The following is a 23,494-nucleotide window of genomic DNA, read 5'->3' on the forward strand; positions in this document are numbered from 1 at the left end:
CTTAAAGAAATCTACACCATTTGAATGACTCGTGTTTGGTGGGTACGAAAATAGCTAAGTGGCTATGGTTACTCTGCCAAATCGCGCCTAAACAGCCGGCTTGCTAGGAAACGTTAGCTAACACAGCATGTGAATTTTTTATTGTGCATTAAAATGTAAAAATAACTCTTTCAGTATTGACGCACTGCTGACCTCCTATTCGACCGTGCAGGAAACCAATAAACTACAACAAACTCGATCTTATTAGCAAGCTTTGCCAACTAATAAAAATACACAGGACGATTGAAGGTTCCTTCGCAACAGCAAACAGAAAATGATTAACTCATTGCCATTTTTTGAATGCCCCCTGCTGGATCAGGAAAATACGAGCAGGGGGGGAGCCTGGAGAGTCTAAGTGAGATTTCAATTCCAGTTACACACCATGTTAGATAAAATTCAACATATGTGTGCATATATAGCAATTACTAATTTATTTGACCAGATCCCATTGTTATTGTAATAAAATGCACTACATCTTGAAATGATAAAATTACTAAACCTCCCCTAGAATCAGTTAAAAATGGTTTGGCCCAAGGGTTACAGGAAGTTGTAGCAGCTGCCATGTTTAGCTGCTTTGTTGTAGATTTCTTGTAGGTTTCCTGCAGATTTTAAGTGTTGCAATGGAACCGAGCTGGAGTACGTTTTTATTCCAGGTAAGTGGACTGTTGTGAGCGAAATTGATTAATTGAGGTAAATTTTTGTTCGAAGTCCAAGAGCCCTGCGATCTTTGTTTGTTTTTAAAGGTTTAATTTGGCTAAAGCTATCCAAGCAAAACAATGGTAGCTCGCAAGCTAGCTGCTACATCAATCCCAGACTTCCAGCTGTGAGGTGCAGCTAGCTAGCTTAGCTGGGCATGACGCTTAAAATCTGTTTTCTTCTCATTTCGATTTTGTTGTTTTTTTATTACGATTCAGAACCGATTAGCCGTTGATGTAGTTATGATTAAACGGGCCTGGATCAAACGAAATAATTTATAGGCAACTATCAAGCTCAAATATAGTTTCCCAGGCTATCGCAGCTAGCTAGCTAACGAGATGAGTCGCAGCTAGCTAGTCTTGTTTTTTTTTTCCTTCAGAACCGTTGATCAGGTTTTGTTTAGACTGAATGAACTCTCCTCTAAATGAGTAGCTATCTAACTACCCAGCTAACTAGCTATATCGCCTCAAAATCAGCGCAAGGATTGGGAGGAGGGAAAATGAGCCTGCACTTCCGATTCTTTTCAACTTTTCCCTCGTATTCAAAATATGTAACCGCGGGTTGGAGAAGGAATTCAAACTATGCATTAAAAGCTGTGTTAGCTAGCTAGCTAACTCTGGCTGCGCTGTTTTCCGAGCCATGTCGATGGTCCAAAACGGGGCCTTTCGGTTTCAGACTGAACAACATTAGCATGCCTGCTACCTATTTAGTACCTTCACGGTAGAAAGTGAAATACCGTGCTATCATTAGGTAGTAGTTTATTGTCGAATCTGAGTACCAAGTCAGTGATGTACAATGCCAGTTCACGAACGTGCTATATCTTTTGTAAGTTGTGGTCAACTTACTTAGCAGTGACTGCATTTAAATACAGATTTAGCAAAAAAAAAAAAAATCTGTGATTTCGCTGTTTGCTGACTAGTTAAGAGCAATTTCTGTTGGACTTGCTGAGATGATTCGGTCCAGAGAACATTCTCAGGTAGCTCTACGTCGGTAGAGGCAGCTTTACTTGGCATTGTAATTATCTAGCCTCAGTAACGCAGTCTCATTACGGGTGCTAGCAATCCTTGCACGGAGATGGGATAAAGATGAACATGTGGGCTCGATGCCACGTTTTTCTGTGTAGTTAACCTTCGTGAACTAAGATCAGTGGATCATGAAGATGCTCCCATCGATTAGCAAGCTATGATATTATTTTGAATGGCCCCTCTTCCACAGGCTTGGTCTCAAAAGACTTATTTGAAAGAATTTCTTTATTTTAACAATATGATAAAAACAGCTCCCGAATACTAGACACTCACTAAACTCTCCCGCACAATTATTCTCTTTTAAACTAACATCACTGATGCATAACTTAAAGCACATTACTGCGTATTATGTCAGTAGCTTGCTGCCTAGGATGTACTTATTGTTAGGGTATCCTAAAATATGGAGTATTTTCTTTGTGGTATGTGGGTGTTGCATAGTTGGTCATTTCGTTTAGGTGGTGATGTGAAATTTTAGAGAAAAGTGTGCACTGAGATATATGATGCACGATAATTTATGTAATCTTACTGGGGCGCTTGGTTTGATGTTTCCTTTGAGGCCTGTGCTCATGTTCCCGTCCACAAAGTGAACTAGAAGCCAGTTTTACGAGTTCAGTGCATTTCGGTGTAATGAAATTAGCTGCGTACTGCACCTGGCGGTTGGGGTAGTGCTACAGCGATACACACTAAAGTTATCTAAAAATAGATTTTTTCCGGGTCGTGCACTTTCAGATCAGTATGTGCAGCATGTATGGCAATTTTTCTTCACATTAGAAGCTAGCCTGCTATGTCTTCCTCTTTGATTGTATAATGGAGTTAGTTTTATACTGATGTAGTTGCTACAGTTTTAAATGAAGGCGTGTATTGTGAGACACGAAACGCACACATCATCGAAAATGCAGCGCCTGCATAGGTCTATAGCTAAGCGAATGCTTGAAATGTCTGCTACATGCAGTAGCCAGGGCAGAGCTGGAATGAGATTTTGAAATCCCAGATAGGTCATAGCGTTTTGAACTCGGAACAGCTTCGATGGATTTCTGTCCAGCAATGGTTCACATGACAGCTTGTGATCGCAAGCAGTTTTCCTGGGAGTTTCTGCCTGACTATTACAGCGTAGAAGGCATTTCTATCGGAGAGGAAAAAAAATGAATCAGTCTTTCCCGGATTTAGCACCCTGTCCGTGTATATAACGGTCTAATTTGATCGCAAGGTTTTAATTTTTTTCCACATAAAAATAAATCATCAATCAATAAATCATTTGACTTATTCCATCTGACTTTTTTGTGAAACGATGACGGTCTTTACAATTCAGACGGGCTTATACTCAGATTTTTTTTTTTGTATTTGTTTCGTTGTTCAGCGTCAGAGGTGTATTGGCATTTGAAATTGACCGAATTGCGTTGTGCTGCCAAGGGGAATTCCGTTACCAGTCATGTGTATCTTAAAAATAGCTCTCTTCACAACACCTGACGCGTTTTTAGAAGGTGATCTCAATATTACATTAGGGAACGCGGTAAGCGGTTCGGGTGGGCGGTGGGGGGGTCCGAATTGTGCGCAGGGGCCCTGTTCCCTGGCAACACGAAAGAGAATTGCATCAGTTTGATCCCAGACCGTTTTCTTCTGTGGGATACATTACTCGTCACAGTGTGGCCCAGATGATTGTTGTTATAACCAGTTGCGTCCTCTCTCCCTCTTTTTAGATAATACCGCTGTGCATAGTAGCAGGTAGAATGTGGCTCGCGATTCCCTCCACGCCGAAGCAGTCTTGCAACAGGCAAGGGAACCGATAGACCGCGGCGGTTGCGTTTCACAGTCAACTTGGCAGATATATTTCAAGGAATGTGAATAAAGCCCAGACAGAGATTTTGTTGTTACTAACTTTTTAATTGTGTGGATGCGCGTGACGAACCGACGGTAAATCGCGCTGTGGGCGAGCCGCGTGTCACTTGTTTTTGTTCCGGGGGCACAGGAGGTAAACCTTAAGTGGAAAAAATGCAACGCAACATAGCCCATATTTATTCCATCTGAATGAAATAGAAAAATGACTAATTCTAGTTTTCTGTTGATTGGCTAAACAGTGCATTTGGTTACATCAAAGTATTGCTCCCTTAATAAAAAGACTTTTAACTGCAGTGTTCGGTGTCATCAGTCTGGTGAATCAGCCCGAACGATGAGTAAACATTTCGGCATTTTGTTTTCGCAAGAGCAAGACTTTAATGTACCGCTCCTTTGGGGGAAAATGGAACGAGCTCCTTAAAACGTGTCGATTGGTCTCTTTCCAGAGACTGCAAGCGATCCGGGCGCTGCCCTCTAATCATGTCAGTGGAGGCCATGCCCGTCTTGTGTACAACATGTATAAAAAAACACACACACACAAATTCCTTTGATTCCCATTCATGACTGTAGTTCAGCGCACTGGGCATTGGCCGAGTGCTGTGAGAGTAGACGCACATGTAGCTAATCCGTTTATTCCTCAGCTGTAGCCTAGCAAGCCAGTGTGGCAGTCATGCCTGCTCAGTTGGAAATGCGGCGGTTACACACCCCCGTGACTCAAGCGCGTCTCACCAGGCTCCAGCGTCTCTTCCCAGCTTCGTTACTCATTGATTTCTCCCTGGGGTGGTTTGGCATCAGCGTGGCAAGGTTAATGAGACCGCCACAGGCGTCATGGTCAGTGAGCAATTCAGTCAAATTCATTTCCTCTGCTTTGAGTAACTTAAGAGGAATGCGCTTCCTTTGCGCTGCTGTTACAGTAGGAGGTCTGAAAAATGAGGCTACTGTGACACCAACGCTGTCTTCTTGCCGAATGCCACATTACAAACCTTGGATAGTGTTTTAAGGTGGAATGCATTAATTAAGTGAAACAGGAGGGCTTCCCTGTTCCTTGCCAGAGAAAGTAAACTGTTTAAGCTTTTATTTATTAAAATCTAATGGAGTTTGTTAACCTCTGTCATGAAAAGTAACTTGGGAGAAGTTGAATGTAGTGGGCTGTGCAGGGTTCTCATTAACATATCCTTACTGAACACAAGCCAAGTCACAAGCTGTTTCTCCTAGTGTTATCTTCTTACAGTGAAATGGTTTCTGCACACAAGACTACTTTTTATGTTATGCACCATAAATTTGTGTCCCTTTGACAGGCTTTGGTTATTGTATTTTTAAATTGCATGAAAAAAATTGGTAAAATGTGTGGTTCTTATTTGTGAGGGGGTATTTTGTTTATTATTAATAATGATGGAAAAGAATAATTTCCACTGGTGTGTTCTGAAATCTGTTGTTAAGGAGCTATTGCTCTGATTTGTTCAGTTAAGCAGCCCCCCTTCCAACCACCCACACAGTTTCAGCTGTGTTTCTTTTGGAGTGACCTCAGCCTTCAGACTGCATTTGTATCAAAGTGATCTGAGTGGCGTGAATTCGCGGCAGGCAGCAGTGTCTCATTTGCCCCGCGAGCGGCCGGAGTTTGTCACACACGCACGGGCGCTGGCTTTCCCACAGAGAGGCTGGCCGCGGACAGCAGCCCGGCAATGGAGGGGGGGGGTTCAGCTGGGCCGGAGCTGAGTCTGCGTGACCTGTCTGTGTGGAGCTTGGAGAGCAGTCCGCTGGGTGAATGGGCGTGGCCCAAATGAGCGAGGGAGTGCTCACAAAAGCCCCCTGCTGGGCGCCTCACTGCTCTGATGCTTGTTGTGCCACAATGCGACGGATAAAATGAGGGACAGAATGCACGGCTCGCTTGTCCGTATCCCTCTCTGCTCCCCCGCACACCCCTGCCCTGCTCCCCAGGCCCTGTGGCATAGGTGGCGGCACCCAAAAGCCAAAGGGTCGGTTTTTGAACCCCAGCTTCATGCTGAGCATGGAAGAGTCTAAACCAAATGAGCCTAGATGGGTGGCTACTCAAGTAATGGAACTGTGAGTGGCTGCTTTCGATCAGTTGTGAATGACAGAAATGCTGGAAAAGTTTCGTTGGTTCATCTGTATTGGTTAAGGAGAACCTCAGATCCTTTCATACAGCAAGATATTTCATTGAATTAATATTTCCTGCCTGAAAATGTAAGCAAATGTACACTATATGGTCAAAAGTATGTGGACACCTGACCATCACACCTATATGAGCTTATTGGACATCCCATTCCAAAACCATGGGCATTAACAGCTATAACAGCCTCCACTCTTCTGGGAAGGCTTTCCGCAAGATTTTGGGGTGTGTCTTTGGGAATTTGTGCCCATTCAGCCAAAAGAGCATTTGTGAGGGCAGGCACTGATATTGGACGAGAATGCCTGGCTCACAGTCGGCGTTCTAATTCATCTCAAAGGTGTTCAGTGGGATTGAAGTCAGGGCTCTGTGCAGGCCACTGGAGTTCCTCCACACCAAACTCGTCACACCATGTCTTTATGGACATTGCATTGTGCACAGGGGCACAGTCATGCTGGAACAGGAAAGGTCCTTCCCCAAAATGTTGCCACAAAGTTGGAAGCATACAATTGTCTAAAATGTCTTTGTATGCTGTAGCATTAATGTTACCCTTCACTGGAACTAAAGGGCCTAGCCCAAACCCTGAAAAACAGCCCCAGACTATTATCCCTCCTCCGCCCAAACTTTACAGTAGGCACTGTGCATTCCAGTAGGTAGCGCTCTCCTGGCGTCCGCCAAACCCAGATTCGTCCATCAGACTGCCAGATAGTGAAGAGTAATTCATCACTCCAGAGAACGTGTTTACACTGCTCCAGAGTCACTCCCGACGTACAGTTCTTGTGCGAATGTTGCAGCCAAAGACAGTTTGGAACTCTGTAGTGAGTAATTCAACAGAGCATGGCTGGTTTTTACATGCTACGCGCTTCATCACTCTGTAAGTTTGCGTGGTCTACCGCTTTGTGGCTGAGCTGTTGTTGCTCCTAGATGCTTCCACTTGACAATAATGGCACTTGCAGTTGACCGGGGCAAATCTAGTAGGGCAGAAATTTCACAAACTGGCTTGTGGCGAAGATGGCATCCTATGACAGTGCCACGTTTAAAGTCACTGAGCTCTTCAGTATGACCCATTCTACTTCCAAGGTTTGTCTATGGAGATTGCATGGCTGTGTGCTTGATTTTATGCACGTGTTACCAATTGGTGTGGCTGAAACACCAGAACTCAATAATTAGGAGGGGTATCCACATACTTTTGGCCATGTATTGTATGTTTACAGGGAGGCATCATTTGCAAAGAATGAAGTATTGTACAGTGCCTGGGTTTCATTGAGTGAGTGGAATTTTTTTTTTTTTTTTTGAGAGCCATAGAATATAAATGTCCGACTGTTGGAAGTGAACTTCCAGTCTGTCCTTTCTTCAATATGAAAGTCACTGCAGAGTATGTTAGATCAAGGGAGACAAACTGAACACTAGGATGTTAGAAAACAAATGCTGGATGGATGTTACTTTTTTTGATGTGATGTGTGATGAGTCCATTCAAAAACACCCAGGTCCAGGTTGTTTTATTGTGGCCAAATGAAAAATCGGCTTTAGATCAGTGGTATAGCTGAGTCACAGTCTGAGTGTATAGGAGTCTTGCTGAGTCACAGTCTGAGTGCATAGGCATGGTCCTTTTTAAAATGGGTTTTAGGTTTGAGAGTTGTAATCTCTCCTGAAGGCGCTCCAGAGAGAGACGCTTGATGTGAAGTTTGGCCCCCGTCACATGAAAGCAGCGTGAAATTAGTTGAAAAGGTGAAATTTAAACTGACGGTTTGTGAGGCACACTGCTACCCAGAAGCCACAGGAGCAGCATCTTGCTCCGCACAGGCAGCGGCTGGCGGCATTTGCAGGGAGTGACTGAGTCCAAAACCGGCAGGTGCTGGCTTACTCTGGGAGGGCTCTCCACTGGCAACACTACTTTGCAGTCTGATCATTCTGCTATGCCTAGTTGAGGTAATCGTTGTCCTGCTTTCCACTTAATTGGCCAGGCCTTCACTGCATGAATATGATTGTTCTGTAAAGGTTTTTGGGAGACGCTCTTATCCAAGGTTTCAATAGATTACACTGATATAATACAGGGCAAAATAAAGTACTAAATAGGTGTCATTTCCAACAAAGTGCAATTTGCAAAATTCACAAATGCATTAGTCATTGAGCAGGTACGAACCCTTAGCTAGAAAGAGTGGGCTGTAACAGTGGCATGTGGGATTATTTGACTAGCTGGCTGTTAGTTTACAGCAGTTGTGTGCTGTGGATACATTTGCTGTGTGTGGCTACGTGTGATCGGTTCTCAGCTCTCGGCTGAGAACTGTCTCATTGTGGAACTGTACACATCCTGTCCCCGTACTGTTGCTATACTTACTGTATGCACTTTTGTAAGTCGCTTTGGATAAAAGCGTCTGCTAAATAAATAAATGTAAATGTAAAATCATTACAGCAGGGCCTTCCTGTGCTGCTCATGAAAGGCCCAGGTTTCCTCATCACAGATCAGCCCTGCAAGAGCAGATACTTGTATAAGTCCTCGGTGGAATTTAAATGTGTGTGTGTGAGTAGGGCTGTGCAATATAACCAAAATCTCATATCCTGATATAGGTCATTCCATATCTCGATAACGATACATACCAGGATATAACACATTTTCTGTAAATTCAATGAATAAATAGTTCATATAAAATGACCACATGGAAAGGCCTATTTCTTATTACATTTTGAATTATATACTCAACAAATAAAAGGTACTTACTCACATTTGATTATTTTCTCCTTTTATTTAGAACCTTTGTGCAAATTTTCAGTTGTTTCCATATAGCTCTGTGTATGTATGCGAGTCAACCGGAAGTCCATTCATTCCTATGGGAACCTCTGTGATCTCCGATGTGTTTGCGAAATTCCTCCTTCCGTTTTTTAAGGTCCAGAATTTGCCTTCGAGTGCGTTGAAAAAATTAACTTTTGCGGCGGATTTCGGAGAGACCGTATGCACTGTGTGCCAGTAAGTTAATGACATTGGAAAAACAAATTAGCTAACGGGCTATTTCCTTTGATTCAGTTGCTTGACTAGTGATCGAAGTTAAATAAAAGTGAGAGTTCATTAAACATATTTTGCGTAATCAGGCAACCTTTTGCATTGACATTAACACTGCTTTAACCAGTAATCTTAAGAAATACAGATCATCTTTATCACTTTGATATGAAAACTTTATCTCCCTCCCCTTCTACCGCTGTGATTTCCCTCCGTTATATTGCTGCTCATTTGGCATGTAGAGGTTGCTTCAACGTTGCATTCATTCCATGATGACACCGACACCAGTGAGAGTTACGTTTTGATCCACCAGTTAGCAAATGCTAACTGAAAACTATGAGACGCTTAATAATGCCAATGAAAACATAACGAACCATGTAATGTAAGATGCACTACATAGCATAAAAATAAGTTACGTGTGAAAGGGTTATGCATGTAATATGCAAAATAATAATATATAAAATATAAAAAGGTAAAGCGAAAACACTTTTCAACTATACTTCTGTCACATTCACTCTCCTCCTTGTTTGTTTGTGTTGCCTTCATGCAAATTTCCTGCCTGCATCCGTGCTGTCTGGAAGAACACAAAGCGTCGTCCAAATGACAAAAAATATTGCCGTAAAGTGTGTGATTTGCGACACAACGAAATGAACGATAGCATAATATGAAACAATAGACGTTTTTCTATCATCACACGATATATATCGTCATATCGCACAGCCCTATGTGTGTGTGTACTATGATGGCTGACGTTGTTTCCCCTCCCTTATTGAACTCTGACCCCTGCTTTTCTCCATATCCTCACCTGTCCCCTTTATGTTCCTGCTTTGAGCTGATGCTCCCCAAACAAAAAAAAAAAACTAAATCAGGACTCCTGGCCATGTCATGGAGCCACATTGGTGGAACAGATTGGCTCTGTTGCACTGGGAATATGGGTGGGTACTGTAGGTTGGCTGTCATCCCCTTGTTGCTCTGCTCTCAGTACCCTGTCCTCTGACAGCATTTGCTTCCTGGTGCACTGTGGGACTTGTAGTGTGAAAAATAGCTGAGTGCACATGCCTTGTCCCACACTGCTACGTGGGTTCCAGTGGTTGTTACTGTGGTGGTGGTAAGTTTAATGCATAATTGGCTACTATTTCTACAAAAACAGCAAAAAAAAGCAACCAAACTGCTCCTGAAACTACTGAAATTGGGATTGGGGAAGCCAGTTGTGCTGTAACATTTCAGTTGAATGATTTGGTGGTATTCTCATGTGACTGTGCTTTCCATTGTGTTTGGTGGTTACTGCCACTATTTGTTTCAACAGTTATTTTTACCTATGGGTCCTTGGACAGCTTAAGAAATTGGTCCAGAATAAAACTGGCAGCAACACAACCTGCAGTGGCTACCACTGAACTCTGTGTAGTGTGTAGTAGTGAAGTTTATGTCCCTGAGTGTAACTCTAGTGTTATACCTAGGGCTGGGCGATATAGCCGTCGTGATATATCTTATAGCTATTTTTAGCGCGATAACAGCTATCCCCAGTATGTGGTGTTAGGTTTCTTCCTGTATTGTTTTCCCTTTAGTCATACCTGATGCGGGAGGACACCTCCAGTTTTCCGAGGCCATGTGGAATGCTTCCAGGGGAAAAACGCCACTAGTATCTAGTCAATGTTGATATCACCGCAACAGCACTATGCTGCTTCCATGTGGTAGACTGAAACACAAGGCTACAAAGATAAAGAGTGTTTTTCAAAGCTAATGGGTAAATTACCCAGCATATAGATGCAAGTGATATTTTTCTGCCCCGGAACAGTGGCGGCGGGTGAGCTGGAAACAGGGGAAGCCCGAACACTACCTTTAAATCTGTCATTACTTTCAACCTGTTTCCGTTTATTCTCCTTTATTAACAATAAAACAAATAATTCACAGAATAATCAACACCCATCGTGCAATTAGAATAAATGATTATGCTTGCGAAACACCGCAGATTGTCTGTAGTTTGTGTGCCTGCGAAAGCTACAACGTGAGATTGTTTAACAGTGGATTGAGGAAAAAATGTGGGAAGAAACCTAACGCCACATACCAGGGAGAGCTGTTATTACGCTAAAAATGGCTATTTGATATATCGCAACGGCTACATCACCCAGCCCTAGTTATACCCAAATTATAATTTTAAGAGGTGCCAGCTGTTGGTACAGCTAGAAGCCCACAGACAGTTGTATGTCAGGTCTTGGTTCAGCGAGCAGGTCAGGGCAGGTAAAACACAGGTGAACACAGGTGCAGAAAGCGAGAGAGTGACTCTGCTGTCTCATCCAACCTCTAAGGGGCCAGAGCTAAGAACAAGCGGGTCCCAGTGATGTAGGGGAGTCTGGTATGGGAAGGATGTTCAGATGCTTGACGTAGAAGGCAAAAGGGGGGTAGCGTTTCTGGATGCATTCACTGTAAGCCTGCACGATGTGAGGACAATCTGCGATACGCGATAACATTGTTCAGTATTGCGATGACGATATGATTTGCGATAAATAAACAAATATTGAAGTGTGCATATTAGCTATACAGTTCCTATGTCTTTCTGCTTTAATAGGTGCACTGCTAACATAGACCCCAAACATTGAATAGCCTATGCTCATTGAATGAAGAAATGAAACAAATTATTTCAAACATGCATTTATTGAACAAATTGCACAGGAATACACAACCAATTAAACAGAACAATAATTTAATAACTATAAGAAATTAAAGTTTAATTTCCCCTGCTGCCTTTCACATATTTTCTTCTAAACCAGAGCTGCCCAAATTCTTTCCTATGAAGGGCCAAAAATTAATCTGGATGGAGGGCTGTGGGCCAAAAATAAATGTTGATGTAATATAAAATTACATTACATGTAAAATGTATTATATTTTATAGAAAATTGACATTTTAAATCTAAAAAGTTAAAAATAATAAACGCTACTCTTTAATCTTCTTAAGCAATTTTATTAATTTGCAGAGATGATTGTCAAAAACATAAAACATCCATATGCTTCTTTTTGGGAGCATAAACATATTTAAAAGGAAAGACACCTTTCTGACAGAAAGTGAAGCTGTATTGTCCACCTCTGTAATGAAGAGTGGAAATTTGACTTCATCTTGAAAAATTGACAAGAATATAAATTTCATTTTCAGAGTGACACACTGAAACACTGAATAACAAATCATTATTGGATATTAAGTTTACATTGAGCAACGTTTAAGTTACACATTCACAAAATTCCCCCATATGGTAGCTAATGAGTCACAATATCAAAACTTATTAACGTCAATTAGCTTCTCATTCACAGGGTCACTCAGAACGAGTTGGTAATGTCGCTTTATATAGTAACGTTGGCTAACTAATGAAACCGGCAACAGGTTATTGGTCGGAAATACAACAGAATCTGCTAACCTGGGCTGCCAGGTTTGGTATATTTATTATGCCTTATTGGTAGTGATTTCGCACTGACTTGTCTGACCGAAATGGGAATAGTTTGGTTTCCTTACTGAGATCTTGCCAACTTAACAAAATAAAACATGCATTTTAGCCGTCAATTTCAGCGCTCCTTCCTGCGCAGAAATAGCCCATCCCGTGAAGGGGGGGGGCGATGCTGCTCAATCTAACTTGGACCTCCTGCTGTTTTTGCCCAGCATGCTAGGGTTCCGACCGTAGCGCAATGCAGTTGTGGACATCCCCGTCACTGCTGGCTCAGTTAAACAATGAAGTCATTAGTTTCCTCTGTTTTCCCAGCGATACAAAATGACCCAAATGACCTTATTTCACCCGTTTAACTTCCTCTCTCATATCCTTTTTTCCCTCTGCTTCTTACAAAAGTGAAAATTTTTCCCACCCCCCTCCCCCAAAGTTGTTAGTCACCCAGCACCCCGCTGGTCCAGCTGACTCTCCCCTCCAGAGCCGAGAGACGAGACGAGAGCCCCTTTTCAGGCCGCGCTGGGATTTGGCCACAGCTTGCTGCACGAGTGGCAAAGACACCCTGAAAATGAGTCACTTTCTATTTCTGATGAATTATAGCACTGTTACTCTGACGGAGCTCAAAGGCTCGCTCGCAGGGCTCAGCTGCGTCACGTCCCGTGGGGGCCGGGGTGCAAAACACTTCTATGTCATTGAGTCCAGACAGAGTGTAGCGCAATGTTTAACTTCCTATTGTTGTTCAAATGGAAAAGGTCTGGGGAAACATGCCGCCCAAGGTCCACATCTGGCCTGCCCTGCGGTCCACACAAGATACTGCTCACTGGTTGGCCTGAGGGGTTTCCTTGTGTTTTATTTACAATACAATGTTGGTTCTCACCAGACGCCAGCACTCTGAATTCTGTATAAACATTCACAGAGGGAGTGTTGCAGTGAGGTTAGTTACATAAATGGGAATGTATCCCGGTTAATCTCGGAAAGGTGTAAAATCGTACGATCCGCAAATACATGACATCAAAATACAAATACATGACATCAAAACTGGCACTGTGTTTGCAGATTATTTTTGGGATGAGGGGGTCAGGTTCACTCCTTTTTTTTCCCCTTCTAAATTGAACTAAACACACACTAACCACATCTGAGATGCAGCCGCTGTGCCTGTTGAGTGCTAGTTTCATCATGTGTGATGCATTGAGCTGGCACTCTTACTGCAGAGTGGATATGGGTGTGTACTGATGTGCCCCCTGGTGGGCTTCTCACTTTGTCCTTCATTGACCAGCATCCTTTGTGGCTGGTCTACCTCCTCATGTCTGCACTCACACTCCCTTGTGGTTGTTTTTGTCTCTGCCTAGCAGGCCAACGAAGCCCTGCATCACCAGCACCAGGTGGCCCAGAACAGCCTGCTGCCACTGCTCAACGCCGGGGCAGAGCCGCAGGACCAGAAGCCCGTCCTGCCCATCCCGCTGGACCAGAAGCCCCCAGTCAGCGCTGCTGAGCTCCTGAAGGACAATGTGGCCAGCGGGACGGGGGGCGGGGGTGGTGGGGGTGGAGGGGGCCCCCCGCTCGCCGTGGTGAAGAAGGAGCCCAAAACCAAGACTCCCTTCATCTGTGGCTACTGCAACAAGGCGTTCCGGGACAGCTACCACCTGCGGCGGCACGAGTCGTGCCACACGGGTGTCAAGATGGTGTCGCGGCCCAAGAAGGCACAGGCGGCTCCCACCATGGTGCCACTCATCTCCACCGTGCCGAGGGAGAACAGCGCCGGCAATGCCTCCTACATCTCCACCATCGCCGGCATCCTCACCACGGCGACCACCTCCGCCTCCACGGGCTCCAGCATCATGTCAGCCACGCCCATGGCCACCCACCATGCGCACCAGCAGCAGAGCGCACCCAAGAAGCCCGCCAAGCCTGTCAAGAAGAATCACGGCTGCGAGATGTGCGGCAAGGCCTTCCGCGACGTCTACCACCTGAACCGCCACAAGCTGTCGCACTCGGACGAGAAGCCCTTCGAGTGCCCCATCTGCCAACAGCGCTTCAAGCGCAAGGACCGCATGACCTACCACGTGCGCTCGCATGATGGCGGAATCAACAAGCCGTACATCTGCTCGGTATGCGGGAAGGGTTTCTCCAGGTAGGCAGGCCTTCCCAAGCCGAGGGGGGAGGGGTCTGGGATGAGGGGGTTGAGTTAAGTGTTTCATTTATAGAAGAAGGGTCCATCTAGGACTGCCATGTGTAATGTTTTTTCCCACATGCCCCAAAACAACATGGGGGGGTAGGTGCTTGTGGGTAAATTCTCTAATCTGTGTGCATACTTCTGTGCAGGCAGCAGCCCCTACCAGAAATATCTGTGAGCGTACTTGATGCCTCTCTGTTTTTTGCCTCTCCCAGGATTAGCCTCTTGGTCTAACTATGACGTAGCTGATGGCATTGAAAGGCCAGCCCCAGCATCAGAGCTCTTGTGAAAGGCTAAAACGGTGTCTCGGGGCCTGGCTGTGCCTCCAGTGGAGTGAAATCTCTACTGTGGAGAACGCCACCACGGCAGGAATGTGTGGTGGGAGGGGTTAGCAGCTTGCATCACACCCGGGTCAGGATCCCCGGCCGTATTGTGAGATGCTCCTCAAGCTTAGAGTCACGGGCCTAGGAGGCCACGTTGCCTCCAGGCTCCTGCGCTGGCCTCCCTCAGCGTCCCTCCTTGTTTCCCTGTGGAGTGTGTGATTCAGTCTGCCGCAGAGGAAGTGTCACACAGCTCATCCGTTTCATGGAAACGGCGTCAGTCAAAGCGAATATAATGTCAGCTGAAGAATAGGAATCACTCAGAGTGATGATGGTGAAAGCTGCAGTTCTCAATTTCAATTCTCCGTGGATAGTTAGAGTAGACCTTGAAATTTACTTTCCTGGAGGAAACGTTCATATTTGGCACGGGCGCAGGGGGGGGGATGGGCGGGGGCCTGACTAAGCATGTGGGAACTGCTGTGGGAACGTGAGGTTTTGAGAGTGATGTGGACCGTATGCCATGCCATTTCATTCTTTACTTGGCAAACACTGGCAGATGTGAACGGTTACCACGGTGAAATACATTAATTACATAACAGGGAGAAGAACAGCTAGCAGTGCAGCAAATGAGCTTGAGGCTGTTGTAAATGTTCTGTACTGCCTGTCTCTTCAGCGGACCCTGATTCTGCATCCCTGACCAGTGCTGCCAGGCTGTTGTGTGTTGGTGGCAGGCAGCTCCAGTCGTGATTAGGCATACCTCTGGAACAACGGTGCGGTGTAGGTGTGGACGTTGGTGGTGAGGAGGCGGGGTGTCTGACATGATCAGAGCAGGCTCGTGTTTCTCGGCGTAATGAGCATTGCCAGGGAGTAACCGCACCCCGCTTCCAGGCATATGAGTTCTCCGCTCCCGTTGCCGCTGGGTTTACAGCGCTGCACCCGGTGACAGAAAACGGGAAGAATTTTGCCGCAGCCTCTGCAGACCAGCATGCTTTTTTTGAGCCTCTGGTAACTGGGGGCATAATGATGCATCAGTGTGTATTAATGAATCCAGTGACACATGGTGAACTAATGTGAAGGTATTCTACATTGCTTTGAATGCGTAGAATACTTTTAAGTATTAAAACTTACTTGCTTTCATAACCTTTATTATTATGTTGTCTTTAGGGCTGCCCCCTAATAGTCGACTAAATGTTAGTCGATGAGAAGAGTCTTAGTCGACTGAGTTTTCAGTAGTCGGCTAGTCGCAGAAAAAAAAACCCTCAAACTCCATTTGGTAGCTGCACCTTGTTGTTAAAAAGTTACTAGACTATGTCAGGCAGGAAATCATCCAAAGTGTGCGATCATTTCGAGCGTGTAAAGGACGACCCCAAGAATGTGACTTATCATCTGAAACATGTAGGGGAGAGCCGGAACAAAACTAACACAGGACGAAAGTAACACGGCGATTTTCTCCGAGCCCATAGAAATCTGTTATGCCTGACTGCGTCAGCATGTACAGCATGCAACACTTACCAGAACCCCGAAAAATCAATTGGATACATCATAGTTTCACGGAGTTATACCCGAGAAGCTGTTTTCGATCACAGAAAGTAAATTCACTCGAGGTATTTTTTTTTTTTTTGGAATGACAAGTTGTGTCTATTGTTTCATGTGTCATAGTCATGATCATTTGACAGATTAATTAGTACTTGAACACATCTTGAAGTTTGCCATATCAGAGTTTCTCAGTTTAGAAGCAAGTCAAGTTTAACCGTCAGGAGTCATTGTCGGGACGATTGTAACAGTTGTTTCTTTCGTCCCTCTACAATAACAACTATACTTAAATTATTATACCAACATTGTTCCACATTTGTACAAAATAGCACCTTGGTATTGATGGAACACACACGTGAGTTGTTGATCACAATGAAACATAGTTTCTGTCTATAATGTTATCTTTTAAAATGACGTTTATCTGAAAAGTGTGCAGCTCTCCACTAAGTAGCCTAACGGTAGTATCCCTTTCGTAGCTACGTAACTTATTTTTAGTCAATGTAGCGCGCTGTTACCATGATTTATGTTTTCATTAGCGTTATTAAGCTTCACATAGTTTATAGATAGCATTTGCTATATTTTTAACGTTAAATCACTTTCTTGTGATTTCTTCAAAGTTTCTTCAAAGCTAAAATTAGCTAGAATTTTTTTCCAATCTAATCACACCGGTGTGACCTTAGGCGCAAAAGGGTTTAGGCTAAATAATTAATGGCCTAATTAAAATTATCGAATTGCAAAGTTAAGGCTATATGCAGCTAAATAAATATATTGTCATATGCGCTATTAGGCTTATCCAAGTGTTCATGGGGACTGGGGAAGCTAAATTCCTACCTCGCTTACTACATGTTTAACTTCATGTTGCGTTTTTTATTTATCATTTGTTTTATAAGTCATTGTGTTGGTGTTACAAGTTCATAAGTTCTATTATGTTGAAATAATAAATAATAATATATGTACTGTGTTGAAATAAATTAACAAAATGTTCAGTCTCCTTGCTGGTTGTTCCAACACATTCAGAATCATTACCGCTTTTGCCGTTAGCATTGTCATTAACAGGCGGCTCGCTTCGTGCGTGGTCTTGTAAAATGTATATTTTAAAGGCTCATTATTATGGTTTTGTATTTCTCTGTAACGTAGCAGTGTTAACAATGTTACTTAAAACATTCTTCCTCAGCCCTGGAACTCAAACCATTTTCTGATGTCCCAAAAAATATATATATTTAAATAAATTAATATCATAAAGTGCGACGACTAGTTGACTAATGGCTTGAACTAACGACTATTAGTCGACTAGGAAAATCTTTGGTCGGGGGCAGCCCTAGTTGTCTTATTCTGCCAATGTATTGTACTGAATCATATCAAAGGGAATTTTTAAATATATTCCAGTATATTGTATTGTTGCTTAGGTATTGATATTGTAATTAAAGCCAGAGGTTTACACCCCTACTGGAAACTAGGAACATTCAGTGCTGTTAATAGGAATGATTTTGGGAGGCACCCGTCTCCTCTTTCGCACTGGGGTTGTGTTTCAGGATGTCTGGGTAGCATGTAACGTTGCTGTTGCGTTGACATTGCGCTGGAAGTGAGCGATTTCTCCTCCTGACTGTTCTGTTTCCTTCCTGGTCCACAGGCCCGATCATCTCAGCTGCCACGTCAAACACGTTCATTCCACAGAGCGGCCCTTCAAGTGCCAAGTAACGGTAAGAGTTTCTGTGCACGTCAGAGCCCTTTCAGCCCCCACTGCCTCTTCATATGCTATGAGTCTTTCGTGGATCTTGGCAGATTCTCTGACTGCATTTTGATCCTGTTTACATGATAATCTCATTCGTAGATTAATGACATCTCAGTGACCTCTAATGAAAAATTATGACCCAAAACTATGGGTCCTCAACTACATTTTTAGCGGGGGACTGTTGTTACAATGCTGCCAGTGAGCTAAACATTTTCCACTGAATAAAACGACCCGTACAGGTCTATTTGGCCACTAGTTGAAAAGTCTTGCCCTAAACCCTGTGCCACACCCTAAAGCCTCCCTCCAGGTCGCAGGGATCTATGGTGTTGCCAGTAAGAGTTGTGTTGCGGGCGTGCGAATGATGTCACTGAGCGTGCCTAATGTGTCTGCAGGCTTGCACAGCCGCCTTCGCTACCAAAGACCGCCTGCGCTCCCACATGATCCGGCATGAAGGCAAGGTCACCTGCAACATCTGTGGGAAGATGCTGAGCGCGGCCTACATCACCAGCCACCTAAAGACACACGGCCAGACCAGCTTCAACACTTCCTGTAACAAAGGTAGCGCTCTCTCTCTCTCTCTCTCTCTCTCTCTCTCTCTCTCTCTCTCTCTCTCTCTCTCTCTCTCTCTCTCTCTCTCACACACACATCACCAGTCACCTAAAGACACACAGCCAAACCAGCTTCAACACTTCGTGTAACACTCACAAACGTACACAAACATACACGCGTGTGAAACTCAATTTCTGTTCTCTCTGTGTGCATAATAATCAGCAAGCATTAGCGGTATCTTGGAGTGTGACAGTACTTGTTGCTCAGTGGAGCAGTATTGCACCCTGCAGTGTGATGCCATACTACTGTACTGATTAATGACAGTATTGCATCTTGGAGAGTGATGTCATACTGTCAGCTTGCGAGGCCATCCCTGGCCCAGCAGACGTGTTTCCACAACTGACATCGCTGTCAAGATGCATGGCTACACAGAACATTTACAAAATGTTCTCTTTTCCATTTGAGTAACCTGAGTAACAGTTTTCCTGTTAATGTGAACAATGGAGACAGAAACATGCAGTCCAGCCCCTTAGCGATGTGATGATGATGATGATGATGTTTGCTGTCTTGCTTTCTGAAAGCACCATAAATCAGTCCGGCTCAGCTGCCAATTCACAGCCATGCAGATGGATTGGATCTGGTGTGTAAGTGACGTGCTTTAACGCCATGTTAGACATGTGAAGAGGAGTATGTTTATGGAATATAATAATGGTTAAAGCGTGATGTGGCTCAACTGATCAGCTGTGTGTGTGAGCCTGTGCACGTGTGTGTGTGTGTGTGTGTGTGCGCGTGACATGTCTTTGCCACCTCTTATAAACAGCTCCCCTGTGTAGAGGAAGTAGGTTAAACAGCAATATTTTTTCCTGTCATCTATACGTGTGTGTGTGTGTGTGTGTGTGTGTGTGTGTGTGTGTGTGTGTGTGTGTGTGTGTGTTTTCAGTTCTCTCCATATCTCCTTTCCCTCTGCTCTTCCAGACACTAACGACGTGTGCAACTCCGCCTCAGCCACACCTGTCACGGCTTCTGCCGCCATCACCACGGCGATGAACCGCGGCAACAGCAGCAGCAACCCGGTGACCATCGCAGCGCAGATGAACATCACCACCAACACAGTCAACATCACCTCACCGGTCAACCTCCAGCACCCCGTGACCATCACGGCGCCGGTCAACATCCCAGCCACAGCACCCATGAATATCGCCCACCCTGTGGCCATAACCACGCCCATGCCCATGAATATCACTGGCCCCCTCAACATCGCCATGAGACCCATGGAAAGCATGCCTTTTCTGTCCCAAGTCCTCCCGTCCTCCCCTCCTTGGTAAAACAAGAACAGAAAGTCACCCCTTTTTTAACCCCACCCCCTTTACTCAGCCACACCCCCACCTCCTGGCCCCTCTTCCTTCCGCTGATGCCAAGGTTTTCTGAGTGCAGAAGGCAGGCAGGGGGCGGGGACAGCGGCTGCAGCCACAAGACCAGCAACGCTGTAGCGCAAACCACAATAAGACACTCAAATCCTGTACCAGCCGGCCAAGCCTCCGTCTCTCACTCTGAAGGATGGCTGCCCCAGCACTCCTGGAGATGATGGGAGGAGGAGAAATTAGGGGGCAAAACCCATGGAGGAAGGGATGAAGCATCAATTGAGGTGGAGGAGAGAGGAGAGAGGGTGGGGAAAGGACACTGTCCTGCTGTTTCAAAGGTTCCTCTGCCACACATTGGGTTTTTAAGAGGTTTTTGTTTTGTTTTGTTTTTACTATAGCCTGTTAATCAGTATTTAATAGTTTTTAAGCATTTTAAACAATAAAATACAGTAAAAGGGACAAGAGGTTTCCATCGTGAGGGAAGGAGGTTGTTTAACGTGCATGTGAACATGGTTTTACAGATCTGAGGAACCTCTTTGAGGCAGTCTTTTTAGATTATCTGACAGGATGGGAAAGGATGATATTAATCTCATCCTTTCTAACCGTCTCTCCATAGCTCAATATTTTTCTTTTTTTTTTTAAGTACATTTGTGGGGGCGATCCCTCTCGATGGTTGGATGTGTACTATTTCTTTATTTTTTAATATTTTTAAAAATATTTTGGGGATAGCTGGGATGTGCTTCTTTTTCGTAGTGGGCAGCAAGCATTAGTTGCTCTATGGGAATTGAGAGAGGAGCGAGTCTTGCACTGAACGCATATCCCACGTGTAACGTTCTAAAAAAGAAAGAAAACAGCAGTATTATCAAAGATCAAAACTGTAAGTGTTAGGCAACAGGCCTTTAAGGTAGACACTGGGGCCATCTAGTGGCCAGTAGATGCCATGCTGAGAGATGAGTCCCAAAGTTCACCAGTTTTATTCTAATTATTATGTTGGTGACAGACTGTAGAGTTTTTGCTAGAATTATTTTATACCCATGTTTTTAAAAAATTGTTTGGTTTCTTTTTTCTCTAAAGTTGAGGACCCCTGTACTTCTGGGTCTTCAGCTCTGGAAGCTTACAGAGTAGCCTGGTAATCTGGTTTTGTGTACAAGATGAAATGTCTAGTGTGTTAACTTTGTCCTGGATTATTTTTTATATTACTTTGTAAATATTTAACACCATATACTTCTTTTTTTCTGTCAGACAATAAAATCTAGAAGCCCTGCACAGGCCAGAGATTCAAAAACTCTATCAATGATGTCGCCGTCCGTTTAAGGAAAAGCAAAAGACGACTACTTTGCTTCGTTATTGCTCAGTCTTTATCCGGTACCTTCAAAACTCAAATTCACTGCAGAACCAAAGCCTGCCGTCTGTTAAGGGGTCCATTAGGTGTTACCCCCTCTGTAGAGAGATGCCGCGTGCCACCTTGAGATCTGCTCTGGGAACAAAAGGTCAAAGGTCAGGCTCGCACCCTCTCTCTGTTGTTCTCAGGCACTGCTCCAGGCTGGTTCCAGTGAACAGACCTCTTCCTCTCTGTGGACGTTGGAACTCGCATGTAGCCCGGTGCCTACAGATGGCTCAACGCTGTATGCTAGAATGCACTAACGTAGGATAACTGGGGTTGGTTGGCTGTCTGGCCCACGCCTTCCACCCTGCCCACCCTGACCCTACCTGTTCGGACCCATAGTAGCATTTCATGCAAACATCGTGCTCAGGTGTGTTTGCTCAGACCTGTTAATTGGCTCTAATGCCTATGCAAAGGTGTCCCCATCTGCCCGCAAGTGATGCAGGACCAGAGGTGCCAGTCAAATTTGGGCTGAGCTTGGGAAAAAGTTACAACATGAGAGACGGAAAGGTGACGTATTTTGTCAAATGTAAACACTAAGAAGCTGTAAGCTGGGGAGGTAGAAACCACTCCGCCTGAACTGTTAGTTAAACTCGTGCCGATGCAGTGCTGCGTGGTTCTTGCTGACAGATGTGGAGTGTTATGGATTCATTTTGGCACTCCCCCCTGGTCAGTCAGGTGCAAGAATAATTAACCAATCAGAGACGTTTTGGAAGACTGAAGCACGATCTGCATTGTCGTGGTAAATATGAATTGCCGCTGTTCTGTGTTGAGAAATCGACCACTCCAATCATGCGTACACCGCGAAGTGAAAAAATGACGAACTTAGTGAGCTGCGCTTTTGTGAAATTTGAAGACAGAATGGCATAATGCATACTGTGTGTTCCTCTTAATATTCTGTCGGGTTGCTTTACAGAAAACGTTCAATTCGGTCACCGCAAAAAGGACATGAAATGATTTCAAGGCATAACTGTTGGTCGAAAGACCGCATGAGAATCTCGATCTTCCACATTTTACCGTCAAGGATGAATTGGCCGAGCTCTGCTCCCTGTAAAGGCAGATGAATGTATATCTGTATAAAATATTTAGTTCTGAGGAAGTGGTAGTTGGGATAGACATATGTGCAAGAGAAAACAACAAGATAACCTTTTATAAATCTTTTGTATTAGAACATTAACAACGGTAATTTTGTATATATGAAGACTAGGCTTTCTGATTAGCAGAGAGATAAAACATTCCTACATTTTTTTTAATGTATGTCTGTCAAAAAAATTATGTAAACATATGCGCAATGTTTTATGTGCCTTTTATTTGGGTTGTCTAAATAAAAGAAAACTATAAAACATGTCTGCGAGTGATCCCTGTTAGTGTGGCTGCTGCTTTCACCCCCCTTCCTCAACACCCTTTGGACCCCAGTCCTTTAGGTGCCCCTGTTCTGCCTGATCACAACTGCCACTAACCAGTTTTGGCTAAGTTAAATAAGCGCTTCTTGAGAGGCCATGAAGTGCCAAAACCTCTCTTTGGGAGTGATAAAATTCTATGTTACTGTTTAATTTTTTTGGTGATTTTATGATTTGGAGTCAGTAAATCCAGAGCTTCTCTGCTTGTTATTTAAGGGTGGCACCCCAAACAGGGAATGCTGTCCTCACTAATGATATTTTGTTGTTCTAGTCTAGACTGAGCAGTGTCATCAGTTACATTGAACACTGTGACCAAGATTATCATTTTCAGCTGGAGGCTGGATCATCGTTCACTGCAGAAAACCAAAAGTACCTTGTGAGGAGTGAGTGAATGTGACCCTCATGTTTTTGCAAATAAAATGCATTTTTTATAAACAATCTGACTTTTCTTAGTTTAGTCTTGAGAACACTGAGAACAAACATCATTTTGAGTTATTTCTTGCAAATTATCCAAAATATACTTTTTTTCTGTTATGTCTTTTTCGCCTATTTTTCAGGGCTATTAATAAATGAGGGTGCTGTAAAAAAAATCTATAATGTCTTTGCTTCATTATTAGTATGTTACTGTGCTGTGCTTGTGGAGGGAAGCATGTACAGGACTGGAGTTAACTCATCCAAGAACGCCAAAAAAAACAGGAAGTTAAGCAGAGAACTGGGCTAATATCTGTGTAGCAGAGTCTTACAGGACTGCCCACAGCTGCCCTGTCTCTGCCCACACAGGGGCACTCAGGAGTGGGCCTCACTGCTCACCCACTCCCAGGTTCTGCCACTCTGGGGCCTGTTCAGTCTCACTGCAGCTACTGTGTGAATGGAATAATGACTGCATTCTCTCATGCAC

At 44.2% G+C, this 23,494-nt stretch overlaps 1 protein-coding gene across 2 annotated transcripts; it reads left to right on the forward strand.

Moving 5' to 3' along the window:
• The first annotated feature begins 623 nt into the window (after nucleotides 1–623).
• LOC118782558 (vascular endothelial zinc finger 1-like) lies at nucleotides 624–22,494 on the forward strand. Of its 2 annotated transcripts, none has more exons than XM_036535907.1 (5): nucleotides 624–692; nucleotides 13,494–14,275; nucleotides 17,801–17,870; nucleotides 18,295–18,460; nucleotides 19,427–22,494. In XM_036535907.1, the coding sequence occupies exons 1-5, from the start codon at nucleotides 660–662 to the stop codon at nucleotides 19,774–19,776; spliced, it is 1,401 nt and encodes a 466-aa protein (XP_036391800.1). In that variant the 5' UTR covers nucleotides 624–659; the 3' UTR covers nucleotides 19,777–22,494. The 2 variants fall into 2 exon arrangements, with proteins under 2 accessions (XP_036391800.1, XP_036391801.1); XM_036535908.1 differs by having other exon boundaries at nucleotides 625–692; nucleotides 13,497–14,275.
• Nucleotides 22,495–23,494: the final 1,000 nt, after the last annotated feature.

The sequence above is a fragment of the Megalops cyprinoides genome, chromosome 9, assembly GCF_013368585.1.
Source record: "Megalops cyprinoides isolate fMegCyp1 chromosome 9, fMegCyp1.pri, whole genome shotgun sequence".
NCBI classification, from domain to species: Eukaryota; Metazoa; Chordata; class Actinopteri; order Elopiformes; family Megalopidae; genus Megalops; species Megalops cyprinoides.